This window comes from Pyxicephalus adspersus, chromosome 4 (genome assembly GCF_032062135.1).
Source record: "Pyxicephalus adspersus chromosome 4, UCB_Pads_2.0, whole genome shotgun sequence".
In the NCBI taxonomy this organism is placed as follows: Eukaryota; Metazoa; Chordata; class Amphibia; order Anura; family Pyxicephalidae; genus Pyxicephalus; species Pyxicephalus adspersus.
Window position 1 is genome coordinate 79,687,533 of NC_092861.1, and position 19,614 is coordinate 79,707,146.

Sequence of the window (19,614 nt, forward strand, 5' to 3'; positions counted from 1 at the left end):
GTTTGTTCAAAAATGCTATCATCTTTAAAAACTGAGCTTCTTACAATGTTATGCCAAGATTAATCATTGGTGGGAAGGGTAGTGTCCTTTAAAATGGTACAACTGCCAAAAATGTTATTTTATAACATTGCCTATTCACCTTCCTAGTAGCTATTTTTGTTCGCTGCAGAGAATAATGAGAGATTACATTTGGGGAAATAGTAAGGCTAGATTTGGAGTTCCAATTATGTTTAAACATAAATGCCCTACAATTTTTATTCAGACCTTGCTAGGATAAACTTTGGAAAGACATTGAACATTCCCCGTGCCCTAGGAAAAAATTAGTGTTTATAGCCAAGTCCCTGGATTCTACCCTGGCACTGCCATACTACCCTACAATACAGGCGGCATACTATGTGTGGAAAAAGGTAATTTCCTCAGTCCAGACAGAATGTGAGTTGTTTTCATTTCCAATACCAATTGATGCATATACTCCGCTCATTCCTGAGCTTAAAATTGAACATCGGAAACTGCAAGACATTTTGACATTAGCGGACCTATACGTCCAGCCAAATTGCCATTACCACAAAAGCTAAATTATCTAGGGCTACCCCCTACTGATGTTTTTAATTTGTACGGATGTATCTAACATTATAACAAGCACCCCTCAATCAATCTTTTTATTCATCGATAATTAGCAGGGTTTTTCACCGGGGCAACTTAGCTGGGACATTCCAATAATATATCGGACACTACAAGAGAAATTGGTTTGTTAAAACTGTTCATATATTGAAATGGGGAAACTGAATTAGGGGCAACATTTACAGAACAATGGATGCAAGCTAAACGCTCGGCTTTCAAATATACCAAATGTGCTTCACACTGGAAGTCTTACCTTAAACTCCTACTATGCTGGTATAAAACGCCATATATTGTGGCGAAGTACAACCTAGTTGTATCACAACAATATTGGCATTAGTGTGGCCATATTGGCTCTTTGAGTTATATATTTTGGAGTTATAAAAGTATTAGTAAAAAAAGTAGTAGTATCTAGCAGAGCTGACTGGAATTGTAACCAAACCAACTCCATCTCTAGCTCTGCTAAATTTGGGTATTGAAATATACCCAGTGGAATAAAGGCCTATTGTTACTCTCTGTTCCTGTGCCACATGGAAGTAACAAGTGTTTCAGAGATTATGGACAAGTTTAATATGCAAGTGCAATATGAAAAAATGTTTGTCTATAATGCCGAGAAAGCGGTCAAGTTTTATGCTTAATGGTCATCTTGAATTGCTCATCTTAAGTGTACCAATAAAATGTAATATGGATATTGGAACGGTTCAGATTGTATAAAATTGATATCTTTTATTGAAACACCATTTTATGTTTGTTCTGTTTTTCCTCTAGTTTGTATGTATGCTTTTGATATTTTTTTCTTCTCGTATTGAGGATTTTGTTTGTTTTTCTATTTGTATTTATGCCTATGTGTATTTTGAATTATAATTTAAAAACTTCTCAACAAAAATGATCATTAAAAAAAATGTTATTATCTATTATAGTACATGGCCTGAATTTAGAGAATGAGAAGGGAACTTAAAGAAACACCTAACCCCCACAACTAAACGTTAAATGCAAAACTCTTTTAAGCTACTGTAACCTGGGACTCCATCACCCCAGTGCCTACTAACCTCTCTCTGTCACAGCCTCTTGTGGTGTGAAAATGTTCTCCTGCCCCGACTGCATTTGTGTAAGAACTCCCCATAGTCCTAAATAGATATAAATTCATAAAATGGAACTGTTAAAGTCTGAGGGGAGTTGCTTCATGCACATGTCCAGTAATAAAGGAGGGTTTTACAACAAAGATGTTAATATTGCCTTAGACCAAGTGCAAAGGTAGGTGGGTTCTGTATTAGATTAGGTTAGCAGAGCAGGGAGGGAGAGAAAGGGCTTTTGAGTAGAAAAAGTGTAGTTTATATTTTGAAACGATCCACAGTTTTATGTATTATGTTTTTAAATTTGTATCTGTAAATGACCACCTTAATCATTTTATTAATGTATGATAAATGCATTTGAAAACTTATCTTTTTGTCTTTTGCACAGTGGCACCTGTTTGATATACCAATTTCATTGCTAACTAAAATATCTTCATTAATTACTAGTAGACAGAGTCTAGAAAAAGTACAGATTCCAAGAAAAAGAAAGTAAATCTTTAATATATTGATTGGTAATGCTTTCGAATTTTGATAAGTCCTTAACTCACAAATTAGAATGTTATTCATGTTACCGTTTTTAGTCCTTGGTCCTGTTCTGTACTTTTAGTAAGTGTATGTTTTCTGAGTCTGGGTCCTTGCTGTTTAGTTATTTGTCATCTTTCTTTTGAATGCTTTAGATGTAATTATTCAGCTGAATTCGGCAGAGCAGCATTGTTCACTTCTTGAGAAGCAGCTGGATTACATGAGAAAAATGGTTCAGAGTGCTGAAATGGAAAAGAATACAGTGCTTGAGCAGCAGGTACTTGTTTTTGCTTTTTTCCATATGCTAGCCCTAATTAAACCTAAATTTTTACTGGCCGTTTCTTTGAGTTGTATATTTATATTCACTTTATTTGGATATCAGAATTTGCCATAGGCTGCTTGTCATTATATTTTCAGTGCTCTCAAAGCCTCCATCTGCCACTAAACACCCCTACAATTGCTATGCAGCTATCAACCTCTTGACTTGTAAGACATCCATGTTTCTTGAACTTGATAATTGGACTTGGTCTTGCACTTGGTAATTACCACATTAACTCTAGATGTACTATTTTCTTTTTTCCCTGGACTTTGGTAGCGAATCAAGTGGTATTACTATTGTTTTTTTTTTGTGGTACCATCATCTCATTAAAAGAAAAAGTGGACTATGGCACCACATTGCATCAATGCACCAATCAAAGTCAGCATTGATTGAACTGCTTTGACGATAATAGCCAGGGATATGGGTAAATGAGTGGCTGGCAGGCAGTTCATCAGCTCTGTGATCAAATGCCTTAACCATAGCTAGCCCTAGAAGCAAACGTCTATCCTGTCCTCGTTTACAACATGTACAGGTAAACACTTGCTGCTAGACTGAGCTAGGCTTAAGGCAGACAGTTGCAGGGTCCCTACATTGTTTGCCAGCTACCCATGTGCTCAAATGCTTAGACCGCCATTATTTTGCTATTATGTGTATTGTTTAACGCATTGTTTTCTCCATTGTCTCCAGACATTTCTCCAAAAAGGAAATATACAAGATAAATTGGAAAAGCTTGAGTTCTTAGAAAACGAGTGTCTTCGACTCACAGCCACTCAGCAAGCTGCAGAGGTGATGTATATATTTGCTGGTCTATTTAGTTTATTAGAGATGGTGTTATGAGGAGACATTTTGCTTGTGCGGTGTTTTTTTTTTTTTTTTATCATCCCATTCAAGGGCACTGCAGACAGCGTAAAACATGTTTTCTGTAAGCCTAAATTGGCTGACAATTCCTGATTTTGTTTACAATTTTAGATGATGTATTTTTCTGTGTCCACTGAATCTGGATGGATTGTAGGTTGTGAAGGGAGAACAGAGAAGACACAACATATAACTTATCAAGCATAATGGGCACAACGCACAGTACCATGCATGCTAGGTACAGCTCACACAATGTTCAGTATAGTGAACACAACTCCTACAATTCCTATCAATCTGGACACGGCAATGGTACATACCATTGCCATCACATTGGGCACAGCATGCAGAATGAAAAGGTTTTGCCCTTAATGAAGCTCTAATATGGTTTCTAAATTACCCTTTTTTGAGCAAGAGTTTATTGTATAGTGTCTTTAATGTTTAGAGCCTAGTGCATTTAATTCAACCTTTTCAGATCTTCAGTTTGGCTATAGATAGATATATATACATAGTGTAATATTTGGCCAACCGGGAGCAGTGCATCACTTACAAACAGCTATAGATAGATATATATACATAGTGTAATATTTGGCCAACCGGGAGCAGTGCATCACTTACAAACAGCTATAGATAGATATATATACCAAGTCAAGGTGCAGAATATGATTTAAAATTTATGCACAACTGTCACTTGTCAATTCTGGTCCCGTAGTTATACATAAAGAAAAGAACTTCCACAAAAAATGTCAAATTTGCGAAGCCTCACACATTGGGCCTGATTTATTAAAGCTCTCCAAGACTGGAGATTTGTCTTGTTTGGTAAAGCCGGAAGATCTAGCATATCTGGAACAGATTTCGTAAAAATCATTTGCTATTTGTTAGCAAACGTTTTCAGTCCTGGACCTGATCCAATCCAGGTTTGCTGGATTACCCAGCTTCACTGATGAAAGTGTATCGTCTCCAGTCATGGAGAGCTTTAAAAAATCAGGTCCATTATGTTTTCTGGCAAAGACATAGTTGTTTGTAAAGTACATCTCCCATAAGAGCCATAACACCCTCCCATTGAGGGTGCCATTGTTGACCTTTTTGGTGAAAATGCAAGTTTCCTGGTTGTGTTAAACTTTGTAATTTTTGTGTTAAGAGTCTTAGCACAAGCACACAACAAAAAAGTTAGTAAAAATTACTGAATTCAGTATTCCTAAAATTGTTAGGGTCAGTAATTAAACTTGAAGGTAAGGAATCAAAATTAAATAAGGAATAATGGTTACAAAACCATTGCTTTAACATGGAGAAAACTGCAATTGCAGTCTTTTCTCATTATGGGTGGGTGGTATTTAAGGTGAATATATGCTAGGTAGTGTTCCTAATTTAATAAATACATCCATGCCAAACTTTTCACTCTGGTGTTTTTGAATTGCAAGCAAAAAGCTCAACATACAGTTGAAATGTATATTTGGAAAGTTTCTCAATAGTTTGAAAATCCATTCCCAACAATACAGCATAATTGGGTCAGTGGTCTCTCTTTTTTTTCTACATTGGATTTTAACAATAAAGCTTGCTCTTTGGACAGGAACAATGAAGTCATCCCTCTTTTTTTTTTTTCTTTTTTAAGCATATTCACATGGACAAAATCAGTGCTGTAAATTGCAGTTCACGGTAGATGCTTCCATATGATGCTCCCTACTTTTCTCCTCATTCAGTGTGTGTTCTGTGCAGAAGATCACCAGCTAATAATAAAACAAGTCAACATGAATCCATTTATAATGCAGTTAGCTTTTTCAGCATTGGAGGCAGATTGTTATTTTGGGTAAAATGCATGTTCTCTGTTTGAATTCATAAACAATCATCAAAGCAGACATAGCATTTTGTATACAGTAACATTCCAGCAGGAGTTTTAACAACTACAAAAGGGAGTGAGATGTCACCTCATTTGTTAGCAATGCTAGCAGAATTCTGTTTAAAGCCATGTAACCTTCAGACTGAATATGTTTAATGCTTCATTTGACAGCACAATATGTGAAAAAAACAGGTTCATAGTGTGTAATGCAGATATTTATTTTATTTGTTTTAGAACAAGATTCGTCAGTTAGAGGAGAAATTATATGCAGAGGAACAGCAGCGTAAATTAATGGAGAATCAAGCAGTCCAGGTAACATGGTTCGTGCTGTTAATCTCTTCTGTAATGCTGCAGTGCTTTCAACTTTCAAGTGTTTTTTCCTTTTTTTGAATTTGTCTTCTAGGGAGAGCATTAGAGGTAGAGGATTATATAGGAATTAGTTATGTACAGGTATAAGAAGTGCCCTCTTGGTCATTTAAAGGGAAGCAAAGCAACATTAAGATATTTTTACATGCTTTAGTTTGGGGGTGTGCACACTTATCAACCAGATGATAAGTTTTTCATACTTTTTAGATTTGTTTTTAATTCAGTTGTACAGGATATAGGTCACATTAAAGGTGGGAAAATTTTGAAATAAAGTATTGTGGTCTCATTTTTTACATCACAAAAACCTGGCATTTAACCAGGAATGTGTACACTTTTTATACCCACTGTATATAGTTTTATAATCCTCTTTGATGGTACTTATACAGTACTTAAGCATGTTGGAATTTGTCTGCATCACAAAGTGTTTATCCTCAGGTGTGTCAAGCACATTTTATCACAAATATCAGAAATTGAATATGCTAGGAGTTCTGTAGTGTCCAAAATAGAGTGACATATAGCTTATAGTGTCATCGGAAATCATATAAACTGTTTGATAATTCGCACAAGCTATCTATTGGCAATTAACTTTCTGTAGACAATGCCAGTCAAGGTTCATCAGAAAGAATGGTGACTTGACTGGTAAAGAATCCTAGCTATTCGCTGTGTCCCCTTTATAAACCATTGGAATGATCCTTTGCAGCATGTCTTCCCTGCATATTCTCACTGGACCTTAAGAAAGTGCTAACTGGTAAAGATTCCTCAGGGCCATTAGATTGTGTGAGCACATCCAGCCACCCTATACAGTCTGTAGTTAGTTTTAGTACATGTTCATTCTAAACAATCAATGAAATGTCAAAGTTGATAATGTGAATATGCTGTTTTTATCACGTGGCCTCGGCAGTTCTTTGTCAATTGTATAATATACCAAAAAGCAGTACTGTTGTATAAATGCTCTAGTGTTCCCTTATTGTTTTATAGCTTGAAAGTGGATTTGAAGTGAATAGAATATTTCTGTCTGCGGCTGCTCAAAATGTGTCCCAGCAGAAACTAAAGAAAAAGAAGCAATTACAGGTAATTATAATGCAGAAACGATGAAGAAGTAATTCTGATTGCATCATTTAAGAGTTTTAAAAGAAGAATAAACCTATTATTACTTTTATATACGAAATGGCATTTAAGTGGGGTTTTTTTTTTGTAAATTATTTGCATTGGTGTATCCAAACTAATTGCTGTTTTTTTATATTGTTCTTGTTTCTGAAATTTTCGGAAACTCGGAACTCCTGAATAAAGATAGATGTAACATTCTTTTTAACACTGATGTTTCTGTAGTAGGAAAAGTAAGCTTTAACATGTGCTGGGCTGGATTTTATTATTATTATTATTATTATTATTATTTTTATTATTATTAATAATAAACAGGATTTATATAGCACCAACATAATACGCAGCGCTGTACATTAAATAGGGGATTATATACTTGCTGCACAAGTGTTAAAATGTTCTTTTTAGTGGATTATCTTATGTATATAATATTATTTTAAGCAGAAAAAACCTGCAGTAAGTAAGCCTACTCCTGATCTGAGAACATCATTAAAGGCAGGTGATCTCCCATTTGTAGCTGGTAAGGTGAGTAAATATGTGTTCCCTCTATTACTAAGTTCTCATTGTCAAAGTAACACATACTGAACTGATTGAAGGGAAATGTGATAATTTAAATGGTAATCAGAGTCAGTAGTTTTGTAAATGCAAAAACCACTGTAGTTGTATTCTGTAGGAAATGGATGAACACATCGAGCTGTATTTTTTGGCTTTATTTCTTGCTAAATACAGTATTCTTGAAGCTAAACATTAGAATACTGAAAATATCTTTTAAATAGTATTTCCCTACTTTGAGTAACATGGAGTCTGTTTTTACTTCAGTTGAGCAGTTACAGTAATTCTCTCTGAATGTTCTAATTTACATTGAAGTTTCACAGTGTCTGCTGTGCTGTTTCTTACAGCATTATCACTGATCGCTAAATAAAAATGATGAAAATAGCATAATGTCATGATATAAGGAAGGTTCCGGACTTCTGAAGGTTTCTGGTCTGTTCCTCCTGCTTGTCTAGTATCAGTTGATTGAAAGGGCATGTTTTACCTGACTGCTGTGTACATTCAAACCTGTTTTCATATGCTGTGTGAAATCTTGTTCACAATTCTGCCAACCATACTATCTATAATTACACTACTGTTGATGTTCCAAAAAGTCATAGTGACAATCTTCTGATGATATTGCTGATGTTAATGTGGGACATTAAAATGAAGGTTTAAAGTTAATTGATGTGAAAAAAATGCTTAGTTATATTGTGGTTGGGTAATAGAACTGCAAAAATATTATGTAACAGTCCCTGGAGTTCAGCATTGCATACTATGTTCTTACTTGGAGATCCTGCAATCAACTGTGCTTACTGTTGTTAACTGTGCTAAGCTACTGGCTCAAAATTAGCAGCAGTGTTTTCAGCCTGCTGTATGAACCACATCAGTTGGCTTTTGTGCTGCCTACTGGATAGACCAGAGAATTGATAAGTCCAACAGCCTACTGAAGGAGTGTGCACAAAATGGTGCTATTAATTGTAAGGCTTAGAAATGGCTTAGTGTTCTGAGTTTGCTACAAAAGTACAGTTACTAGCGGGATCTTCAGGTAAAAAAACTTTGTACCACATTCACCTAAATGTAGAAAAACTGTATGCAGTGAAGCATGATTCCAAAAATACTTAAGAAATACATACATTTGTAAGATATTATTCTTTGGATGAAAATAACTGCTTTTGAAACAAAAAAAGTTATATTTTTAAATCACAAAAAATAAGTGATGTGTTTTTTTTGCTGTCTTTGAATTTGCTATGTCGGGTCTGTTAAATGTAATCTAAATGGATACCATAGGTGGGCTCTCACATTATATAATTGATGGTAAGTTTGACTGAAAGAAAATATTGTGGTAAACCCCCTTTAGGTTTCATGTACATAGGTGTCAGGGTAATGCAGTATTTTAGCATTTGAATTATTGTTTTCTGCTTCACTGAGGTGGCTTGAAAGTCTTAGGTATATTCTTGCCAGCATGAAGAAATGTTTACAGTGCACTGTGCTGTGATGCAGCAGGTTTCTTTTAATATTTCAGTGGAGGACAGGTTTACCATAACATCAAAATAAATAAGGCGTTTGTGTCTGCCCACACACAAGGCATTTGGTGCGTTACTATGCAGTTGTCTGTGTGCATTAACCCCTAGCTAGCCCTGCTTGCAAGCGTCTACCGAGCCCTAACGCTACTAATGCATGTTTAATGCACAGGACAGCTGCACAGTAACTCACTGTATGCCTTCAATGTGGTCAGATGCTTACACCAGATTTTACTAACCTTGTCTCCAGTTTGCTTTACTTGGTGTCCCAATCACAGAACAGTTTTTAGTAATCACATACTAGGTGTAGTCCTTAGTAAAACATTGAAAGACCTGTGAAGCTAATTATGCACATGTATGATAATGGTGTGTAGTTACTATTCAATGTGGTATGAATATAACCTTATGTAACATGATATGGCTTTTTTATCTTTATTTTTAAAGTCTACCAGTACCAGTCATTCTCTGAGTGCAAATGTGCAGAGTGTTTTGCACATGATTAAGCATCAAAGCCAGAGCTCACATACTACGCAGACACGCTCAAAATCTGCAGGCCACACACCAGTTAGGCTTGCAGGAACAAGAAGGACTTCAACCTGTGCAGCACCTTCTACAGGTGATAGCCTGACTGATCTACTACTTGCTCTGCAGGGCGAGCTGGAGGACATGAATTTGTAAGTATGGAAGGCGCTGTTTCTGATAAAACGTAATAACTTTTTTAACTATGAATACAATGAAAAAACATTTTTTAATATCAAAGAATTGTCTGTGTAATCAAGAACAGTTTGTTTATGCAAATATCTGTAATATTATCTATATGTAAAAATGAATGCAACAAATGTAATTGGCCTGTTTTTTATTGATTTTTTTTTTTTTTTTGTATCTATAAGTGAACATGATGAGCTTTTGAAGCAAATAAATGAGACAAAAGACACTGATATGCGTGAAGATTTAGAACGGGAGTTAGAGTGCCTTGTGAAACAGATGGAAACTAAAAGTGATCAAATTCTGAAGCTGAAGAGGCATCAGCAAAATGTAAGCAATTTAATGACCATTTTCAGCCATACACTTTAATGCAGACTGTATGTCTAGAGCACATTGCATTGTATACTATAATAATGTAACATGGTAATATACAACATGATTACATATATACTATATTATTAAATCAATAAGTGGAGATTTTGAACCTTCTTTATAATATACATATATGTAAGTTTTTTTTTTTAAACTGCTAACAAGGGGACCATTTAGATAACAACAGTGCAATCCAGTTGGTCAGTGCAAGCTGGTTAATATGCATTAGAGCACTAATGCTCTTTTGTTTTGTAATAAACTAACCTCAGAAAGTCCAGTTGGCTAATAATAAAATGCTGCTAGAAGCTGTGTTCAGTAAGGCTGTTGTAATGTTTTCAGGGAGCAACCTCTACACAGATTGTGCATTAGTTAGGCATGCTCAGAAGGAGCAGTCCGCAGCCCCTTGGGTTATGTAATTTGTGTATACCAGGAGGCTTCGGATTTTTAGTATTTACAGTTTTTCATCATAAAGTTGAGTACCAACCAAATGAGCATGCAGCTCCAAGTTTCCTCCTGCCTACTCTGTCCGCCATGTATTTTAACTGAGATATAGCGCATTCTATTCACCTTCCATTATTTAAAATTGATTCAATTCTATATCAAGTACATGGTTAGGCCCCCATAGTACATCTACGCAACATCTCCAAACTTCCCCCCAACCTGTCCTCTTGAGACCACCAAACTCCTTGTACACGCTCTTATCATCTCTCATCTGGACTACTGTAACATCCTTCACGCCGGTATTCCACTAACCCGACTCTCTCCTCTACAATCTATTATACATGCTGCAGCCAGACTCATCCATCCTTCCCTCCGCTCCTCTTCTGCTGCATCTCTTTGTAGTTCACCTAATTGGCTTCCATTTCACCTTAGAATCAAATTCAAGCGCCTGTGCTTTGCCTTCAAATCCCTCCATTTACCTTTCTGACCTGGTAAAAAAATACTCCCCCAGCTGCTTTCTTCACTCCTCCAATGACCTACTAATGACTTCCTCGCTCATAACCTCATCACATGCACGGATACAAGACTTCTCTAGAGCTGCCCTGGCTCTCTGGAATGGTCTTCCTGGTCCTATTCAGCTTGCTCCTACTTTCTGCTCATCTAAATGAGTACTCAAAACCCATTTTTTCAAACGTGCCTACCCATCTCCTTCTGTCTTTTGAAACCATCACTACTTCCCACCACTACATATCTCCCATCCTATTGTGTGTAAATTCCCCCACCTACTAGTTTGTAAGCTCTTGGCTTATTTGCAACCCCTATTTATTGTACAGCACTGCGTAATATGTTGGAGCTTTTTAAATTCTGTTTATTATTATTATTAATAATATTAATAATAATATTAATAATATTAGTCAAACACATCAGACCAAAGGATTGTAGTGGGATTTCACTTTTCACCTGTATACAACAAAGCCAAGTCTTAAGGTAAACACGTTATAAAGCTGAACTCTTGTCCCTCTTTGTCCCATGTCAGGCCAAAATAGTGGTAGCAGAGTCCATATGCTCTGTATTATAATGTAATTCTATTCATTCAAGGAATTAGTGGGTAATAGTTTCAGATCACATCACTGTTTCTGTTTTGTGAACAACATTCTAAATGTATTTAAATGTACAGTTGAAACTTATGGAAATGTACATTTTTTCAGGTTCTGAGACTTAAGAAAGCAGCTCGGTCTATGAAGAAACTGTCCTCTAATGCCAGGTCAGCTGTCACAGGGCAGTCTGGTAAAAAAGACAGTCCTGTCACCCCAAGAAAAAAACAAGAGGCTGCAGCAAGAAGCACTCCAACTCCGAATAGCAAGGCTGCCCTGCAGCTGTTGAAAAATGTACAGAAGATACAGACAAATTTAAAGAAGGATGATATCATGTGGGAAAAGTGATTTTTTTTTTTCTATGTATATATTACTTTTGCTGTGTGTGTGTATTCCTATGGCCTACCCACTCAATCCTGTCTGTGTACAGTGACTTCCAGTGCCTATTTAATGTTCAAATTTTAAATAAAGATTTTCTAATTTTGTGTGTTTGTATACAGAATGACGTACATATGTGTACTTAACATGTTTTATATTTTATATAATTTATTCATTTTCATGTTTGTACCACTGCTGCATTTAATTAATATATGGTCAGTTTACATGTACAAATGCTGTCTGCTTTTTTGAGTCCATAATGCAACTTTGTACAACACTATCATGCCTCAAATCACAATGTGTAATTTAGATAAAATGACAATATCCATGTAATTTGTAAATGAAAAAGTGAAAGACTGACGTAAGGTATTGGTGTTTACTGCTCTCCATCTATTTCCTCCGTCCGTTTATAGCCAGCTATGACGTTACTGATGTAACTGACTACAGTGAATCCAGAAACAGCTGCATTGGTAGCCTGGTAAACTTGCTGATTCTATTCCTACCTGCAATTAAGTCGTCAATTGCTCAGCAACAAAGCTACAATTTCTTGAAATTTTAGCAACAGACTTTTTCTTGACTATAGTAAATTAGCAGTTCTGTAGCTGCTACAAATCAATACTGAAAAAAAAATCACCAGTGTTGTATCAGCCTTATATTAAACATAATTTGATATTGATGGTAAAGTGTTTTTTTTTTTTTTTTTAACATGGAGATAGGTATAGTATATTCCAGAAGGAGAGGAAGCTAATCCCGCAGTGATAAGGTTAGAAAATACCACTAGAGTGGTTGCCGAGACAATAGTACATAAGAGAAAAAGTGGAAAGATAGCTGCTCTTTATGGCAGAAAAAAAGTCTAGCATGACATCAAACCTTTTATTTCAATTACTGAAACATAATTGGTAAAAGAGGCCATGGCAATGTTTAACCATGACTTTATAAAATACTCTCACTAAAGAGTCCAAGATGTGGGTCAGTACTGTACTTATGGTCTCTTCCGACGCTTTTTGCCCTAAATGGGCTTCCTTAGGGGATGGTATATTGACCTCACAACCTCATTGACCTCCAAGGTGGAAGAGTACATTCAACCCAGAAAATGTCACAAAAAGGGGGAAATGATTTGACTGGAGTTTTTGGATGGCTATCCTAATGATGTGATAATTATTAATTAATCCAGTTCTAGGAGATGGAGGTATCTACAATTTAAATATGTACACTGGCTGCGGTTTTATTTTTTTATATATCTTCAACCTCAGAAGATATGTGTTGGATCCTGTAAGCAGTGTAAGGAATACGATCAAAAATAGGGAACGGTATTCCAAAGCAGTTCTTATGGATTCATTGAAAGGTGCTTCTGAGTATAAGGAAGAATCGTCCTAAGTGTTGTGTGAGGAGGTATGCGGGAAAAAAGCTGGTGGCAACTGTCCAAACCAGTATCTCTAGTATGTTCCACGTATAGTTTTTTGCAGGCAGCCTGTAGTGAGTGGGACCTTCTGGCACCCCGAGCAGGGAAAGGACCCTGCCGGGGGGTGCACCGGCCAGAGCCGCGGAACCCATCCCCCGATCTGAGCCTGTGATGGGAGAGTGGGCGGGCTGTGTCCCTGCACACAACCCGCCCACTCTCCCATTACAGGGTCTGAGCTTGTGATGGGAGAGTGGGCGGGCTATGTTGCTGCACACAACCGGCCCGCTCTATTATCGCAGATCTGCAATGGGAGAGTGGGCGTGGTTATGCCATCATGGCGTCACATTCAGGGGCGTCATGATGGCATAACCCCACACACTCTACCAATGACCCGGCCCCTCTGGCAATGTTTTTTTTCAGATTGTGGCCCCTGACTAAAAATGTTTGCCTACCCCCGCTCTAATTAATTACACAAAAGGGAAGGGGAGCAGGTTCAGAGAATTGGGAAATGAAAAGTTAGATTATCTGATGAATGGGGCTTCTGGAAGACAAAGTCAAAGTATGTGTATATTGTTTTACACTATTTAATGGACGGTATCATAAATTCAGGTACATTTCAATCTAGTGTTTTTTATTATTATAGATTATTTGTATACAAAGAAATCATCCTGAAAGGTCACCTCACAAAATGCAAGTTTGAAAATATATACATTATGTACTTTCCATTAAAACTAATAGTCTGCAGCTATGTGCAATTATGTATTTACTTCATTGCAGAAATGTCATGTGTTTCTGCATTCTTTCCAAAACAAATATAGAAATTTGTTCTTTTTAAGGTATGTACAATTAGAAAAAAGTTGTCTCTGTCCAAATATTTATGGACCTAACTGTAGTTAAAAATGTAGAATTGCTGTGTAGTTTGGGTTGTGTAAAATCCAGCCCGTGTATAAAATTTTGAACATAACTCTTTTCCTTACATTAGTTAGATTACAAGGTCAATACATATTCCAAAGTTTCATTGCCTTAGATGATTGAGATAATCTAAAATTCTAGTGTAAGTACAGGTGTCCTCTATGACTTTTTATATAAATATCAGTGGCCTGTGCTGGATCATGAAATGACCAACCTCCAACTGGGACTATCGTAGACCTCTTAGTGGGTCAACTCCTTCTCCATAGAACAGAGCTGGCTGCTTAACAATAGTAAAACAGCCTGTCTGTATATCAGTTATTCCTAAATCCATTACCTGTAACCTTCACCAAGGATCAATGTCTACCTGTACAAAGCTTTATCATTAAAGCCTTTCAAAATGTATTGTAGCCCAGTTTGATTAATTCCCCCTTTATTAGGCATGTTATCTGCCACCATATTAATATTTAAACTCCACAAGCATCCCATTGCTAGTTTTCATTATCTGTTATATATTGATAACGAACCTAGATAATTCATACCACCATAATTCTTAGTTGTGCCATCTCATTAAGTGTAAGTAGTAGATCTGCATTATAAAAGGTGTAGAACATTGTTTCTCTACCTTTTTAACAAAGGGGACCCCATGAAATAACTTTCCGATCCTTAAGGAAACCCTGGTATAATTATTATATTCACAGCTCATAATAATATGATGGTTAATGGGAGAAATCCTTTTACATTGCTGGCTATTGTGAATAATGCCACCCTTACAGATCGCCAAAAGGATGATTGGTGTCAGTTAAACTGGCCTGGGATTCAGAAATTGCTTGAGGAACCCCTAGTAACCTGTGGAGGAACCCTGGGTGGGAAACACTGGTGCAGAATGCTATATTAGGGCCAGTTTATTGCATGGTTTCCTGTGTCAGTGAAACAAGTCCTGGCTGGTCCCTGCACACAGAGGTGTGTGTACTCAAGTTGCTATGGACACTAGGGAAGCTCTGCCATTCACACCTACATTGCCCATACACTGCTCTGATGGTATAGAGATCACGGCTTTTGTTCTCCATTACAGCACCATACGGATTTGTAGAGTCGCACAGATCTCCTGCAGGTAAAACAATAAACTTGATTGCTTTGGGTTTAATTTAATGGCTCATTGCAATCTATTTTAGCTGGGAAAAGTACTTCCACTTTGTAACAGAATGTTTAAAGTAAATGTCATTTGATTATTTACAGACAATAAGGCTGCTTGTCCTGCTGAGTAAATGTCATTACTATGATTTAGTAAACTCATCCATTCAGCAACTTTTTCCACTGAAAAAGGTAGTTGATTAATCATTTGTGTTAAATTCCTTCACAAATGAATTGTAGTTAAAGTAGTTTTTCTGCATCGTCATAAGAGCCATTTGTGGTAATTTGATATTTTTGAAATGAAGAATTTTCAAGCATACCTCTAACTTTTAAAAAGTTAGGAAAGACAACCTGTGGTGCACATGGCTGCAAAAGGAGGTAGATGATTTGGCAGCGGAGACATGCAAAAAGAATTTCCTGTCTGTAGGTGACTTAGTTTCCCTGCTTATTGTGCACATTTGCCATAAAGTGTAGAGCCAGAAAAGACCTAGATCCCGAGGTCAGAGTAACTCCTGCGCACACACAGGAGTTACATCATCAATGGCACAAGAAGATCATGGTGGATCTGGAAAACTTGGTGGTGAAGATGCCAGTGGTGACATCATTCTAGACCTGTCATTGCAAAAAGTCTTACAGACACACATACACTCATGTCAAAGAAAAAGTATACCCTTTTTTACTTTATGGTGTTCATATCTGGTCCTAATAGCATGTTAAGGTACTTAAATTTAACATTAGATGATAAACAACACACAACAGATTCTACCATGTCATCATCTATTTAATAAACATTAAGAAAAAATTAAGAAACCATGTGTGAAAAACTAAGTATATGATTCTGTAGCATATATAATCACCTTTACAGCTATAATATTGCAGTCTCTCACATTGGACCTGATTTATTAAAGCTCTACAAGGCTGGAGAGTGAAGCTGGGTGATCCAACAAGCCTGGAATGGATCTGGTCCAGGATTGACAAATAGCAAATGACTTTTAAGAAATCTACTCCAGGTTTGCTGGATCACCCAGATTTACTGATGAAAGTGTATCAGCCTTGGAGCGGTTTATTAATTCAGGCACATTGTTTTGGAGGAATTTTGGTTCACTCTTCTTTACGACATTTCTTCAGTTCATTGAAGTTTGTGGGCATTCATTTACAGCTCCCTTAAGGTCCTGCCACAGCATTTTATTTGGGTTGAGGTTTGGACTTTGACTGGGCCATTGTAACACCCTAGTGTGTTTGGGAATATTGTCCTGTTGCATGATATGTCTTTAGCTGTCACACAGATGGCCTCATGTTTGGCCCTAGATTACTTTGGTATACAAAGGAGTTTATGGTGCACACAATGACTGCAAGGTGCCCAGCCCAGGTCCTCTGACTGCAAAACAGGCCCAAATCATTACACCTCCACCACAGTGCTTGAAAGTTGGTATGAAGTGTTGGTGCTGATATGCTGTGTTTGGTTTTCACCAAATATCTTTGTATAATAATGACTAGTGTTGGTCGAATATCTCACTATTCGATTCGACAGCTATTTGTATAGTGAGATATTGTTCGGGTGACCGAATGCCGAATTCGAACACCATTGAAGTCAATGGTGGGAGAATTCGGGTTATTTTTAGGGACTAAAAAAAAGGGACTGCCCCTAATGCAAAAAAAAAAAAAAATAAACACAAACACTCAATAATTTAATTTAACATTAATTTTTATTTTTTTATCAGAATTTTTACCGTTGAATCTCGTTTTTTTTCGGGTCCGGTCTATCCGAATTCGCACAGCCATTTTCAGGTCAAATATAAGGACAACCCGAATTTGAACACCAACACTAATGATTATGTTATTATGTATTATAATAACAATGCCACATGTTGTGTTCTTGTTCATATAAGGTTGTATTTACAAAATGATTTTCTATTATGTTCTGATATGCAAATCCTTGGAATTGAAAGAGGATGTACCCTCTTTTTCATGTGACTGTAAACCTCAGGACAAAGGAGATTTTTTAAAACTCAACAGTTTCACTACTCATACCTTTCTTTACACAGAATATGGACATATTGAATATGGACAAAAAGCTAACACTTTTTCTAAACCAACCTAAAAGAATAATTTATTAAATTAGTTGGGGGACCACATAGAAGCAAGCACTGTTGAGGAAATAAGTACCTTGGCCAAGACGGTGTAAGGTACAGCACAGAACCATAAAACTGTATACAGTGAGAAATCAGTCGTATGTAATGTAAAACATAGCTTTAAAAATGTAAAGGTCAGAAGTAAAACCTACAGCACATCTTACAGAATATAAAAGTATGTAACATAGTGGCACTTGCTGAGTAGTGGGAAGAATGTTTTGGTGTTAGCAGTCAGTGTGTGGGGGAAATCCCCAGGTGTTTGGGAGAAAAAAATGTCCATGGTGAGTGGGAGTGATAATGCCCTCTTATCACAGTTGGTCGAAGGAGTGCCCAAGCCATTGCAACAAATCCCCCCATGCATCAATGGGAGGAAGACTCCTACTACTTTCCCATCAATAGATGGTCCATGGAGTATCCAGGCATCAATGGGAATCCTCCCTCCTGTTTATAAAGCATTAGTAGTCATTAAAACCATAAACCCACTCTTCTTTATTACCTTGATTTAGTGGTCAGTAAAGAATCCTTCCCCTCTTCCGAGACATGGTCAGTAAAAGTTCTACTTCCCAGGAAATGGTGTTCAGCGTGAAGTAATGCAGAGCATAGTTACCCGTGTCCAGCTCTATGTCTCTGCATGGTGATGTCATTGCCAGAAATATGTAGATACTGTCAGGAGAGCAATCCCAACACGGACCCATGGGATCCTGGACTGTGGGAAGTTTATAGTGTGTCCCACTATTTATCATTCCTATTAATGTCTTATTGGGGAGACTTTCCTTAACTTTCTTTATCTGAGACAAGGTTAATGTCTGTTTTTTTTCTTTACTGTAGTTAAACAATTAAATGTCACCAGAACAAATAGCTTTAGTAAATGTCCCTCAACTCTTGTCCTGGAAACAGTTCTTTAATTCAATATCTCCCCTTACTATCTGTTTTGCTAACTGTAGTCACCATAACACTCTGATAGGGTAAATCTTGTATCACACAGGCAACAATACATCTGGAAAGGTAATCTAACCATTCTTACTTTATGCATAACAAAGTAAATTTTGCCTATTTTATAAGGTGTTACACCTTTAAATTTAGTTATATAAGATAGTTACCTATGAGAATATTCTATTCTGTTCAGTTCTCCTTGTGTAAATAAAGTGATTGTTCAGACTCTGTTTTACCTAAAGACTTGGTAAATGCTCTTTTTAAATGGTTTCATTAGTATTTGTCCTTCGTGTTTGCCAAATCATAGATAATGAGTGAGGTGTACAGAATCTCCTCCAGTGATAAGATCCAATCACTAGAAAATGAATTAGCTGTCCAGTTATCAGAACTGAAGACAGAGATAGAAGAAAATGGAATTCTTCATGGTACACCTGGTCGAGCCTACAGGTATGTGTATTAGGGAACAAGGTGCTTACAGAATGTTCATGAGAAAGGTTTTCATTTTTACAGACTAGATAATTTAACATATTTCTTTGTGTAATTTTGTGGGATAAATTGCAATTGCAAGCTATTTGTGTAGCTTGCTCCATATAATTTGTCCCATTTGCTTATAAATCAGTTGCTGCCTTTATTGCAACTGAGTAAATTAAATCCCTACTGTAACTCTAGTCTTAAAATCCATTTACTGGAGGTATTGACCAACTTGTGTCAGTTGAAAATGCAGCTTGCTTTTCACATGAGTTTAAAAAGTTTCTGAGATCATCCATTACCATATACATATCCCAACTTTAGTTGACCTTCTAGTTGCTTTTGCATTTCCATATACTTGTATGGAAGCGAACAACTTCCAATGAAAACAAGAGCTATCAAAACAGGAGTGTTAATGTATTCTTTAGTGTGATATTGTGAAAATTAATCCTGCCACAATGACTCCATGCTTTTCTGTTTGATCTTCTAGCTCTGTTCCCATACCAAAGGATATTTCATACTTTAGAAATGAGAGAGAAATGATCCTCAAAAGATGTCTGCAGGTAAACTAAGCTTTATATAAAATAGATCTATAATGTGACTGAGAAATGTTACAAATAAACGTCTATCTATGGCAGCTGTTGGAAAAAAAAAAAAACTTGACAGGAGGAGAGAATGGTTGGACATGCAGATAAAATCCAGCCATCCTTAGATGTGTGTGCCAGTCAATGCACATTTTATTTATGCCTTTATACATCTCTAACATCTTCCTCAGAACTTTACAGACGTCATAGTTATGTCAGTTTCTTAGAAAAGCGTGCAATCTAAAGTCTCCACCATGGTCATATGTCATAACCAGTATATTTTGGGATCACAGCCACGCAAACATGGGAAGAACATGCAA

At 36.7% G+C, this 19,614-nt stretch overlaps 1 protein-coding gene across 2 annotated transcripts in view; it reads left to right on the forward strand.

Moving 5' to 3' along the window:
• CEP57L1 (centrosomal protein 57 like 1) overlaps window positions 1-12,408 on the forward strand; it is a gene marked incomplete in the record, with an annotated part of 23,982 nt that extends 11,574 nt beyond the window's left edge. Inside the window, 8 exon segments of one of the 2 annotated variants that reach the window (XM_072408742.1) lie at window positions 2,369-2,490; window positions 3,220-3,318; window positions 5,456-5,533; window positions 6,566-6,658; window positions 7,130-7,213; window positions 9,187-9,416; window positions 9,633-9,777; window positions 11,469-12,408. In XM_072408742.1, the coding sequence (XP_072264843.1) occupies window positions 2,369-2,490; window positions 3,220-3,318; window positions 5,456-5,533; window positions 6,566-6,658; window positions 7,130-7,213; window positions 9,187-9,416; window positions 9,633-9,777; window positions 11,469-11,702 (1,085 nt within the window). 2 annotated transcript variants of the gene reach the window in all.
• Window positions 12,409-19,614: the final 7,206 nt, after the last annotated feature.